Raw genomic sequence first — 13,741 nt, forward strand, 5'->3', positions numbered from 1 at the left:
TAGATATTTGGTTCACGAATAAGAATATTCCTATGGACCCTCAAGGGTTCTAATAAACAGGTTAAAATGAGAATTGCTGATCATGTTCACTTGTACATGAAACTGAAATGTTATATGGGGATTTGTCTCCACAGGTTAATTTTGAAAAACTCGTAACGGTAAGAATGGAATAAATATTTTAATGTTAAATAATTTTACTTAAATTAAGGGCCCCATTAATTATTTCATGATTTTTACCAACTTTCGATTTTCTATATTAGTTATTAGTGTGATATTTTTATTGGACTAGTGTAGCTCACCATTTTATTAACTATTTCAGATCGAGAAGACCAAAATTCATATCTTAATTAGCAAGAGAGTTGTGAGTAGTTTACCTCCCAGACTCCCTTCAAGTACTAGTGGAGGTTAACCCTCTAGAACATTTATTTATTTATTTTCAATAATATATTTATTTCTTTTTATGAACCTATGTAGAATGGACATTGCCGTAATCCTATTGGTCATTCTAATTCATTGTGTAAGGAATGTAAACTCTAACTTTATAATTTGCGTCCGCATTAAATATATAAATTCGTTCCTTTTAAGTTTCGGGTCTTTACATATAAGGCTTATTACAAATTTCAGTCATCTATGACATAGAAATTTTCACTAGAATACCATTAAATAAAGGTAGTTTGATGTAAAAATAAGATGATATTTCTTTATAATGAGATATTACAACATTTGTTAGTACACAACAGTAACACCAGCTAATGCTACTAACACCACAGAAGATCGACTTTGTTTTTGAAGAGACTAATTTGGTGTATTCATATTTTTTTAATGAAAACATAGTTTTAGATTTCATATTTATACTTATGCCAAAACCATAAAATTTGAGGTTACATAGACCATTTCAGTTAACGTAATACATAAAATTAAAAAGAACTTTGTTATATATAAAAAATTACATGAAATATTACACTACATGCACAACATACATCATTAAAACCCTCTTTTTACCATCAATTTCACCTTTTCTTGAGAATCATAGGAGAACCTCACTAGTCATTTTAATTCATCCCTAGAGAGGTAACATAAGTCAACCCATGAGGAAGAGTTGAAAAAAATTTTGAATTGATAAACTTAAAACATAAAAAAAAAATGGAAATAAAATAAAATTTTGAGATAAAAAATTAATGATGAAAAACATTTGGGTCATGTGTGTCGGTTGGATAGAAACAAAAACATGCAATTTTGTAACTCAAAAATGATTATTTTGTTTAGAAAATTAAAGCTGTGAAAGAGAGTTTAGTAAAAGGCTTTGAGAGAGAGAAATCATTATAACAAGAAAAGAGGCGTGAAAATGAATCATCCATCTCTCCACTTTGATTTTTCATTTTTCATTTAATTATGATATGTTATTTATGTAACGAGTAAATAAATGGTTTTTAGTAATAACAATATAATTTTGAATTTATTATAGATTTTATCAAATAATGTTTTTTTTTTTTTGTAATTTAAAAGACGAGATAATATTTTTATTTTTTATTTAAAATTACGTATCAAATAACATGTATCTTTATTTTAAATATGCAGACTTCGGTACCATATCAATAACATGTCATTGCACATATCGGCAAAACTTTTTGACCGCCCCTTCTTCACTCTTATCATCATCCTCTTTTTGGCATATATTTTTTTCTATCATCTCCTAAAACCGAAATCACCAAGCCTTTATAGAAAGAGGGAACCAACAAAGTCGAACATTAAACTTACCAAGTACTTTTAATTGAAAAAAAAAAAAGATGATGATAGAATTACGTGAAATGGCATGTGAAGAAGAAAATATGTTATGGTTTTAATTAAGGTTTCGTTGATTACTTATCATGTACAGGTTACAAGGTTTGTGTGAGAAGCTCAATCTTGTATTATATATATATATATATTTGTGAAGAGGATGAAGAGCATGACGAAGAATTGGGTGATGATGGGTCACCACATCATCATATTTAAAATAAAAAGAACAAGTTTCTTTGATATATATTTTTTTTATCTGTCATATTAATAAATATAAATGACATAAGTGATTTTTAATTAATAAAAAAAAAAAAGGTTAGAATATTCTTTACTAAACGAGTATTAGTATTTTAATTAGTCAATATATACATATTAATCAAAAATCACTGTGGAATAATTAAGAGTATAAAGGAACCAACAGTACGAATTGTAATGATGATGACCCAATAACATTACTGCTGCTTTGTTGGGCCTCTCGATAAATAAGTCTTCTTCCAGAACATGTATAAATCAAATGCAATATTTTGAATATTACAATTTAGACTTTCCATCTTAACATATTCAACTAATAATCACTATAAATAAAATAAAACAAAAGGCACAAGGTTGTTACATTTTCCCCTCTTAAAAGCAAATTTAGATTTTCTTGTGTTTAATTAAATGAATTTAAAAATTCACTATATTTTAACTATAAAATGATGTAATTATGCCCCAATAATAAAACTATCTCCTAAATAATTTTATATAAAATTAAAAACAATTTACGTAATATCTCAATTACACTTGTAAATATTTATAAGATTTTTTTAGTTATTTGCATCATTTTTAATTTAATAAATGAAACTTTTAAATATATTTTATAAATAAAATTTATTTATTTAAGAAATAACATAAGTACTTAAATTTTTATTTTAAAAAATTAAGTATATTATTAATATAATGATATAATTCACTCTAAAAAATAGACATCTACCTATATAGAAATTAGATGATTCACAATGCTACCGATCTACTATCCACCTTAGGATATAATACTTTATATTAATTGATTGCCAAAAATACTTAATGCATTACATCTCCTTGTCACCTTATCACTTAAAGTAATAATGTTATATAGTGATCAAACATTTGACTAGATAGTATAAAACATTATTTGATTGTTGTGATATTTACTTGGAAGTACCTAATACTACTTAGTTATCAAACAATTTACTAAGTAATACTTAATATGGATGACAATGAGGTGGTTCATGGCAGATTTTATCAAATAATCCAACTCGTCCATGTGAAGGGTAAACCTAAACCCGCCCCTAACTTTGGTCGTGTTTGAAGTTTTTTTTTATTTTTTTAATTGTATTAGATTAGCAAGTTATCTGTCACAAACTCGATCTTGTAATTTTATTATGTTAATAAAATAATTATATTTATATTAAAAAAAATTAAAAATTTATTATTAATATATATAATAACATATATTAATTATATTTATTAATATAAACATAACTATATTCATTAATCTAATATATTATCTTTACTAACATTAATATAAGTGTATTTATAATAATAAAATTTTTAAAATATATATCACGAGTCGGCTTTTAAATAAATTTGAGAATGTAAAATCCTAATCTGCCTTGACTTGCCTTCTTTTTCTACCATCCCCAACCCACCCCGACTTGAACCCGCACTTTACCAAAAAAAAAAAAAAATCGATTTGCATCAAGTTCGAATGAGTTAATTAGACAATTTGATGTAAAATATTATCCCTAATTGGTATTTAAATATGTCCGTACTTGAACCTGCACTTTAACAAAAAAATTGAATCAAATCAAGTTCGAACGAGTTAGATTAGATGGTTTGATGTAAAATTTTATGCATAATACCTAATATTCAATAACTAATAGCTATCTTATTAATAAGTATTTATATCACTTGTATTAATATCATATCATGTAGTATTTAGTATTATTTAATTACCAAATTTTTTTTATGTTAATTCTATACAAGATTTTTTCTACTATCTGCTAGACATGTAAAAAAAAAAGGAGCAATTCAGATAAAGAAATTTGACAGAAAATACTTCTGTATGCATTAATCCTAATAGATCTATTATGAAAATAGATGAATAAATTTTTACATAGAGATTTTACTAGAACGACGAAATCCCTAATCGATTATGTGCATGAACTCCAAACTCTTTTACAATTTTGCGGTTGTGGCTTTTTTCAAGGCAAAGAAATCACCCTAGGTACAAGAAGTTGAATAATAGGACGTATGGGTGACAAACTTCACATGTAATGATGCACTTAAGCAAAATGACACCTATATTTCTTATGTTTGGCGGTTGAAGAGAATAAGTGCCCATGTTCAACAACGTAGCACCACTAATTCTTTGAAGACTGAAGCAGAAACCCTTTTTTTTTTTTTTTTTTTTTTTGTGCTAAATAGTTAATTACTATATTTGATTTATGTAAATTTATATAAATTATCTGAAAGAACAATGAACCAGCTATATTGCAGCCACATAGGCTTCCAAAACAAACTATAGTAGCTTTGTCCCAAAACCAATTTATAAGCTCATTTTGCTAATGCATTATTTACGTCTTCTTTCAAAAAAGCTGCATACTTGGCTTCTAGGATTTGACGTGGAGTATGAAATTTGGATGGATTTTACTATTGAGTTATCCTAATTAACCATTCTATAATTGTCACCAATGAAAAAAGAGTTTTAGCTTTGAATATTTGTCAAACTTAAACTTCAGTTTTTCTTTTGGAATTTGTTTGAAATTCATTTATAATTATAAAATATATTTATTAAGCTACCTTTTATTAAAATTCTATTAAATATTATATGAAATTAGAATAATGTATATCACACTGTTCTTTGGTGCTGTTTTTGCCACGGACACCGAATTATTGTTACTATCATTAATATTATTGCAATTTATACTAATACTATTACGTACAGTCCCAAGAGTATTATTGTCCTCAATTACCTCTTTTATTATTTTCATCATTATTATCGTCACCATCAAATGTTATGACTACTAATATTGTTATAACGAATAATATTACTGTTATTGTTATAATGATTTAATTTTAAAAAAATAAAATATTTTCTAATATGTTAGTCTTTTAATATCATTCTGAAATATAAAAGTATAAGAATCTTACCCGCGAACTATCTTACCTAACTAGTTTACCTTACCGAACCTCCAATGCTGATTCGACATTAAATGTTAGCTTTAAATCTTTAAAAGATTGCTCAGGCTAATGTTAAATAATCATAAAAAGAGAAAATGCAGTACCTGTTTGAAGAGAGAAAATGCTCATAAAAAAATAGAAAAGGGACCTCAAGAAGAGAACTTGATAAGTAGATAACTTACCATAAGTTGACATCCCCAGGCTCATTTAATAATTTCTTGCTATGTATGTAAAATAATTTTTGTTTTTCTTCCATCCCTGTCTCCTATACTGGAAAGGAATAAAAGCCAGCATAGTGGACCTACACCACCGGAACACTTAAAAGGAAAGCAATAACAGGCAATTTTGTGATTTAACCATTTTAATTGAAATTCATGCAAGGGCTAATATTTGGCAATTTAAATATTATAATGAGGCATAAATGCCATTTAGAAAAATAAAACAGCACCAATAACTCAAATGGGTGAAATAACCGTGTATTATATCCGCTCAGGAGTCTACCCAGCTATCCATCTGTGAAGAGACTATCTAAAGACATCATTCTTGCGCCGAACACCACCTTCCAAACTACATTTTACAGACAATAGGGTTGCTTTTCCCTCTGATCCAGTACCTTCCCCAATGGGTACAGGCAGCTATCCTAGTATCCTCATTTATTCTCCAATAATCACATGAGCTGTCAAACAGAAAAATAAGAACAATGTTAACAAAGTCAAGTATTCCTTTTGGAAGGTAAGCATAACAGTGAAATTATCATGCAACTGTAACAAATAGACAGCACAATAACCAAAATTGTCGCCAGTGGAAGGTAAGTTAGCACCATTGAGAACAAACAGTCCCTTTAACCTTCCTATCAGAAGTCTCCAGTACAGATCAGTGCTTATAGATGGGAAAGGCAGTTAACAGAAATGAATTTTTACTTTCCATGAGTTCTTCCTTGTTATTCAGACTGGTGAATATAAGAGAGGCTTGCTAGGCTACATATGAAAACGCTCATTAGCCACTCGACCAAAAGTACGACATGAGTCTCAACACCTTGCAAAAATTACACAACCTCCTCTTAACCACAACCCCACCCTGCTTTATGGAAGAAACAGAAATGACGGGAACAAAAGGGGAAAAAAAGAGAGAAAAAAAAATTATCAATATAACATATTTAGAGTATTTCAAAATATTTGAAGCAGGGCACAGTTATCCGCAATCACACTCAAATAAAGTGAATAAAAAAGTCTATTGACACTAAGACATGAAAAAAGGTAAATCTTATCATGCAAAGACACGAGACATTCTCAACATTTGGAAGAAATTAAATTACAAAACGGACTGCCAACCCATAAGGTCATTCTTAAAGAGGAGAAAAGACAAAAAGGAAACATCTTGCAATTTTCTACTTAAAGGCTTTCAAGGTCTAGCATCCGCTAGGTAACTAGGTAAGCAACAAAGAAAAGCACCCGTTTCCATACCAGGTCCATAAGAGCAAAGAATAAGGGAATGTTAAGAGCAACACCATTGTTTCAAAGAAGAATACTCATTTGAGCCACAAGAACATGTACATATAGAATACAAGAATTTTCACCTCATTTAAGGTCTAGTGGTGGTACCCAGAACTAAGTAAAATAGGCATTGCTCTTAAGAGCAATGGAGACCCAATGAGAATTTGCCATATCTTCTATTCTTTCACATTATAAAAAGAAAGGTTGTAACAACAGATATGCGAGAATTTGATCATTAATAGTGAAACAAGAAAGAAAGGGATCTATATTCAATATGCAAGAAAAGGATTTCTCATAATCATGCATGGTTTGAGGTTCAGGACAGAATACATACTCAAGCAAGAAAGGTTGCTCAAGGTCTACTGGTGGTACCCAGAACCAAGTAAAATAGGGATTGCTCTTAAGAGCAATGGAGACCCAATGAGAATTTGCCATATCTTCTATTCTTTCACATTATAAAAAGAAAGGTTGTAACAACAAAACAGATATGCGAGAATTTGATCCTTGCTAGTGAAACAAGAAAGAAATGGATCAATATTCAATATACAAGAATTGGATTTCTCATAATCATGCATGGTTTGAGGGACAGAATACATACTCAACCATCATGGGTGAGAACTGGAAAACAGAAAATATCCTGATGGAAGAAGACAAGTTTTAACAAATGCAATGTTTGGAAGGCTGGTTTGTCCTGATGGAAACCTAAGAATATCGGCTAGCCAATAAATGAGAGCAATGAAGTCTATATACTTCTTGATAGCAAATATTTTGACTAGATTTCAACGGACACACTCCCTACGAGTATGGTTTTTCTAGAGCGAACTTGATGTACTATATAAAGAAGCAATTGCATGCAGAGCACTCAAGTGGGTGCTGTAGGGAACAGAGGAAATAGAGCACAGCCCGAAAGAGATCAAGAAGACAGATTGGAATAAATCCTGTTCAGTTCAACAGGATTATTCTCAGCACCAGAGACGAGCTCCCTCATTCACAAGATCTAAAAAGGTGGGCTGGCTGGGCTGCCTTTTCAATGAATCTCTGGCCGTTCAGCACCACTGCAACCTTCGTCTTTCCATTTCCAGTGAATGGCTGCAATCACAAGCAAGTTGACGAGATAAGGGTGAACAAAAGAGCCCATTCTTCCATTTTGAGATCTTTAGATTCGTAAGATGTTGATACTTTTTTAAAAAAATATTTTTATTGGCTTAATCTGCCTTTACTAAAGACCAAGGAGTGCAAGTGTACTCTGGTTAATAAAGGAAAGTTATTTATTTTTTTTTCATTTTCAATTTCAGTTTTTTTTTTCCATTTGACGCAGACCCTGCTATCGCTACTTTGTTGATGATGACCGAGCCAAGGACCTTACCCAAGATAGAAAAGAAACCTGGTCTGTGTTTGGTTAATGACAAAAAGGGAGTGATACTATGTCTGGTTGACCAAATGATTGGGTATACCACGCCATGTGGGATCCTGTCCCCGGATGGTCCCAATCTCACACCCAAGGTCCCGCCTCAATGGAACCTTGACCACACATGGCGATTAGAGGTCGATCTGGTACCACCTGATCCGCCCAAGGCTAATGCTTCAGTCAAAGAAGACTGATTCCTCCTACTCCTCCTAACGGATAGGATCGTCATTGGTTAGTCTAATTCTCTTGGATCAATCCTCGTTTTCAGGTAAACCCTCGAGGGCCACATTGCCTAATCATTCTCATCCATTCTAGCACTTGTAGAGGGGATTTTCAGCATCTTGGCTTTTGTTGACAGAGATTCTCTTTTATAGGAAGCAGAATAATTCTTACTTCTGTTAAATTGTAATCACTGTCAAAATCGACATGGAATGGAAATGAATTTACCTGTATACTTCGAAAAATTATTCAAAAGCTAATTGTTCTGAACCATCCAAAATATGTGGGAGACAGAAGCTGTCCTTGGATAGAGTACTAGTCCTGGTATAAATATAGGAATTTACAGCTAGATAACTATAACGATCTGCATCACGGGAAATTAACAAATGATGTTGTTGGGTGGAAAAAATAATCCATTTTAGATAAGATTAAATTTGACAAACTGGAGATGGGAAATTAAAATATCTGTTGTATTCATTAGAGCATAATTGCTAGCAGCAGATGAATTGAGTGAAAATTGTCACTACAGGAAATGTGCAGCTAGGTTCCTTTTTTCTTGGATAAACAGAAAAACACCAAGTCAGGGACATTTGAGCTCACTGCTGCATGGCGAACTAGGCCCTAATACCCTGGATCAGCAAGAACCACTCAATTCTCCGCACATGTCTGAACCCCAGTAAGGAATCAAACCCAAGATCCAATCCATGATTCACTCCATTTTCACCCTAGACCACTAAAGCAATTCCGTTGGGCTGTGCGTCTCTAGGTTCCTCATTATCATCATGTGAAAATTTTTCTACATAAATTGCAATCAACTTGCAAAATCAGAAGGACCTTAAGTGCAGCAAAAATTTCAAAATGGTTGAGCTACATTGCAAAATATATAATCTAGAGACTCCTAAAAACCTATTTCATTTCCAAGTGAATCTTATGAATTATCTAGAAGAATAAGACATGATTCTTATATCAATCGTAGAAATGTATACTATATCAGTATCGTATGCATGCATCACACACGCACAAAGCACCAGATATAAATTTCACTAACCTGATGAGCAAGCTGTTCTAACTGCCAACTGTATCCAGAGGATTCAGTTATCAAGCTAGACTTCTGGCTTCGAAGTTCCAAAGTACTATTTTTCTCTTCTTCAGGGTTTCTCTTCATATTAGTCTCCTCAAATAAGCAATAACTGTCAGGACTGCTCAGAGACTCTTTCTTCCGCTTCCTGCTGAATGTATACTTCAGGAGCTTACTATTTACAAGTTGAGTTGGTATTTCCGTCAAATTAGAGAAACTGACAACTGAGTTTACTAAAGATAAATCAACAGCCTCAACATCTGGGGTGGATAATGGAACCTCCAGATTTTGATCACATGCATTTTCCTGCCTTAGTTCCATTTTGTCTATTAGTAACTTCTCATTCTTCAGGACAGTGCAAGCCTTGATAGGCTCTTCATTTACTTCGCTAGTAACTTCTTCCCATTCTACCTGTGTATGTATTTTAGCTGTCCCTGAGACTGATTTTATAGTCAATGTGGATTCTGGATCCTTCTGAAAATTATTTTCAATCATCTGAGAATCTTCTCCAACTCCAACAATGTAATTAGGAGGAACTGCAAAACTGTTGTCAGAAAAACAAGATGTTTCACATGTTTCTGCAATTTGATCAGGAACATCAATAGATGATGGTGATTTATATTTCTTAAATCTCGTAGCTCTTTTCCTTTTTCTGCGAGGGGTCCTAATACCATCAGTTTGAGTACGTTTATCATCTGCCTGCATCCCTTCATATTTGTCTGGCTTCTCCTCTACTCTGCAAATATCAGCCTCCACAAAGGGTTCTACATGTGTATCTTCAACTTCTTCATCTTCTTTAACAGACAATTCATTCTTGATATCATCCTCTTTCCCAGAAAAGGAGACATTTCCAGCCAACAGGCTTCTCTCAAGTGCATGGATTCTTTGAGTGCATCCATTCCTATACAGCTCAGGTTTTTTGTGCCTCATTACTAGGGAGCTAAAATCAGAGTTACAGGTATAGCAATTGCCTTTATGAAGACATTGCTTGATCTCACATGTCCCATTCAAAAGTGGATTCTTCATTTCAGAAGTTGTGATAATTTCAGATTGTGCTTCTGGATAAGGAGAAATTATGCTCTGGAAAGTATTGAGTCTGTCCACCTTAGATGTCTCTACAGAAGCAACAGTTCCTCCTCGTGAATTTTGTTCATTTAAAAGCTGCATTTGGTTCGTCACCTGCTCAAGTTCATCTTGTAGTTCTCCCAACTCTACTCTAAGGTCTTTTACTATATCCTCAGCTTCCCCTAGTTGTGCTTCAAGCTCTTCAATCCTCCTCTGTTGACTCAAAGATGTCATCCCAGCTTCATGAACCTATCATTGTGGCAAAGTAGGAAATACGAGAGCTTAAAATCCACGTAAAGCAAACAAGAAAATTACAATAGATATAGCCTAAGAGGTTGGGACCATCAAACAAAAAAAAGATCTTGTTAACTTATTTAAGTTACTAGAATTCCACCAAACAAAATTACTTGAAGGGTAACAAACTCCACCAATATATTCAGTACGTGAAGAAAAGGTAAAGTTGTCTGAGGTGACACGAAAGGTAACATAAAACTGACATGACAATTGTAGACCTTACAAAGATGTTTCAACTTGTGTTAAAAGAGAGCAGTTTTCTGCGTATTTTGATTTGCCAAAGCTCATGTCTGAACCAAAAATTCTTAAAGTTTTGTAGAGCTTAAAGAAAAAGACAGAATTTACAGAACTGGGTAAATGCTGTCGAATCTCTTTCTTTTCTATCTTATCTTTCAGTTACTATTCTTAATCATGCATAAATCTTGTTGATTAAATATTCATCAAAACCTCTAGCAGAAGCAGAAATTAGAACTAGTAGCATTACTTAGGAAATGGTCTTCTCTAGTAGACAGAATTTTGTGTTTCAGTACCCACCCCTCTCCTGCTCCAGACAAAACCAAAATTCAAATAAAGTTTGCATTTTTAGAACTCAAAGTCAAAACATGTATACAACAACCACTGTTCTTTCATGAAATACCAAACAAAGAAAATAGCCAACAAAAATGGATTAATCAAATAATCCATTTTTCAAAAGTTATACAGCCTTCTCGTTACTTGCTTGGTTAAGGCATTGGTAAAGAATTTCTTTTTTTTTTTCTGGGAAATAACACTGCAAAAGAATTTCTTCAAACCACAATAAACTTATTGTACTAATCGTTCATCACCTATTGGAAAAGAAGGCAGGATTGCATTCCCAATTTGAGATTACAAAGGTAGGTGGTAGACCCTTTAAATAGATAATAAGTTCTTTGTTAGTGTTTGAAAGTCAGGAAAGAACTTAGATGCCAATATTTCAACACTAATTACTTTTAATTATGCTCAAGATATGTGCATTTCTTAATAACAGCAAACAAAAGTTCACTGCAACCAGACTTCTTTCTTTTATGAAACAAAATTGTATCAGCAAGACATTGTCAGAATTATGTAGCCAAAAAAAAGAAACAATAGAACCATCATTAATTAAATGTAGTAAACTAAAAGCCTTGATCATATCCTAATGCAACTTAGCCAAATATGCGGTAATGATAAGAGATAATTAAAAAATGGCATGCTTAAGTTGGTATTACTTCTCAATAGCAACGGTACTGTCTCACTTCTTTGAAGGCTTGAGTTCAGCATATACTATTGAGGTGAATCCTAAGCATCCTAAAATTTTGATGACATTTTAGCTTTTCCTTTCCAAGCAATGAGAAAAGTTAGAAGCAAGAATTTGTAGAAAAGAACACATCATCCATAATATGTTAGAATTTCACCAATCCACATGATGCAGCAGAAAACAGAGCATATAACTAAATTCTACTGTTCCTCTACAAATGCAAGAAAATAATAGCAAGTCCTAAAGCAAGCAAATATGCCTAGGGGAGGAATTTTTTCAGTACCAATGATCATGGCAAAACAACTTAAGTGCCAACATTTTAGCATTAATTGCTCGTGTTTATGCTCAATATCTGGGCCCTTCTTAATAAAAGCAAATCAACCTGATCCAAAGTTCTCAAGAAAAAGAAAAAGCATGAGAACTGTCAAAAGTAGTAAATGTAAAAACCTTGGTTATATCCTGATGCAACATGGCTGAATGCACAGTAATGATGAGAGACAATAGACATTTAAATTAGTATTGATTTTCACTATCACCGGCACCACCTCCCTACTTTCAAAAGCTAGAGTTCTGTATGAACTATGAAGAGAATGTTATAAATTGAACACCATCTGTCACAGGAGTAGCTGCTCCTTTTTGCAGAACTGAGAAAAGTTAGAAGCAAGGACCATTATCTAAAGAACACATTATTTCCAATATTGTAGAATTGACACCAGAAAAAAAATTAGCTAGTCCTAAAGCAGGCACAAAAAACTAGAGGAGAAAATTTGATTACAATGAACGATCACCACAGAAATTACTCATGAAATCAATTAACGATAGAAAGTTCCATCATCAGCCAACTAAATTTAAACCATACCCACCATCACGAAACACAAGCAGCTTAACATCCAACAACATGTTCCCGCTAGAAACAGGAAGGCAGAAATCACAACAAATCCAAAGCAAACGCAAGAGATTAAATAGCATTATACCTTAGAATCCAGCATCTGTTTGAGCCTAAGCAGCATCCGCAGCCCCTCCTCTTTAGCCGCAAAGAGCTCTTGCTGATAGCGAAAAGCTTTTTTCTCCGAAATTACAATCCTCGCCGCTGCTTCTTTGGCCGTGTTCAGAATTATCTCCGCATAGGCCGTCTTCAAAGCCATTATTTTCTGGTAAAGAAAATTAAATAAACAAAAAACCAACAAGAATCAAACAAAAGCTCACATACAAACACTCGATACACCTATGTATCCACCTATGTATATGAACAAAAAAGATCAAAATCGACTACCGTTAACACAACTCGTCCATCCACCAAACAAAAAAAATTAAGAACAAAAAAAGAAAGGAAAACAAAACAGCGGTTCAAAATCACCAAGCCGAAAAAAGAAAGCGAACAAAGTAACTGAACCGGAGGTAAATGAGATAGAGGAAGAGGAAAAAGAGAGAATTTCACCTCGGAATCGTCCATGGAAGCGAAGAATGCAGAGAAAGTGATGGTGTATTTAACACCAGGTTGTGAAGAAAGGGAGGTTGTTTTGTTTTCCCTTTCCTTTGTAGCAGCTGTCTGTTAGGAACTGAAAGCCGTGCTACCATTATTACCTTAGTACCCCGCAAGTTCCCATTACTTACGAAAATACCACGTCAGCTGACAAACTGTAAGCACCGGTCCGGTTCTTTTTGTCGGGTTTTTTCGGCCTGTGGAAGCGGGCCCACAAGCACCGTTTGGGTGTGAAGTGGAAAATGACAACTTGATGAGGTTCCCCGGGAAAGGTGATTGAGGCGCGTGATGTCTGGCATTTGGGCGGTGAATTTCTGCGGGCTTACGGTGGAACCGAGGACAGATTAGTACGGCCCAGTGTGAAAGCGGTTGTTGGTGAATTAAGGAGCCAACAACGTCGTCGTTTCAAGTCAGCGTATTGTCCAAACGGACGAGCCTGAACCCATTAATTGACAGGCTTTGT

General features: G+C 33.2%; 1 protein-coding gene across 1 annotated transcript; it reads right to left on the reverse strand.

The window, feature by feature from the left end:
- Positions 1–5,308: 5,308 nt before the first annotated feature.
- LOC110816848 (uncharacterized) lies at positions 5,309–13,383 on the reverse strand. The gene is made up of 4 exons (XM_022045188.2): positions 13,234–13,383; positions 12,770–12,946; positions 9,152–10,495; positions 5,309–5,659 (listed from the first exon to the last, which is right to left on the reverse strand). The coding sequence occupies exons 1-4, from the start codon at positions 13,246–13,248 to the stop codon at positions 5,651–5,653; spliced, it is 1,545 nt and encodes a 514-aa protein (XP_021900880.2). The 5' UTR covers positions 13,249–13,383; the 3' UTR covers positions 5,309–5,650.
- Between the last annotated feature and the right edge of the window lie 358 nt (positions 13,384–13,741).

Source organism: Carica papaya, chromosome 9, assembly GCF_054855325.1.
Source record: "Carica papaya isolate Zhongbai chromosome 9, ASM5485532v1, whole genome shotgun sequence".
NCBI lineage: Eukaryota > Viridiplantae > Streptophyta > Magnoliopsida > Brassicales > Caricaceae > Carica > Carica papaya.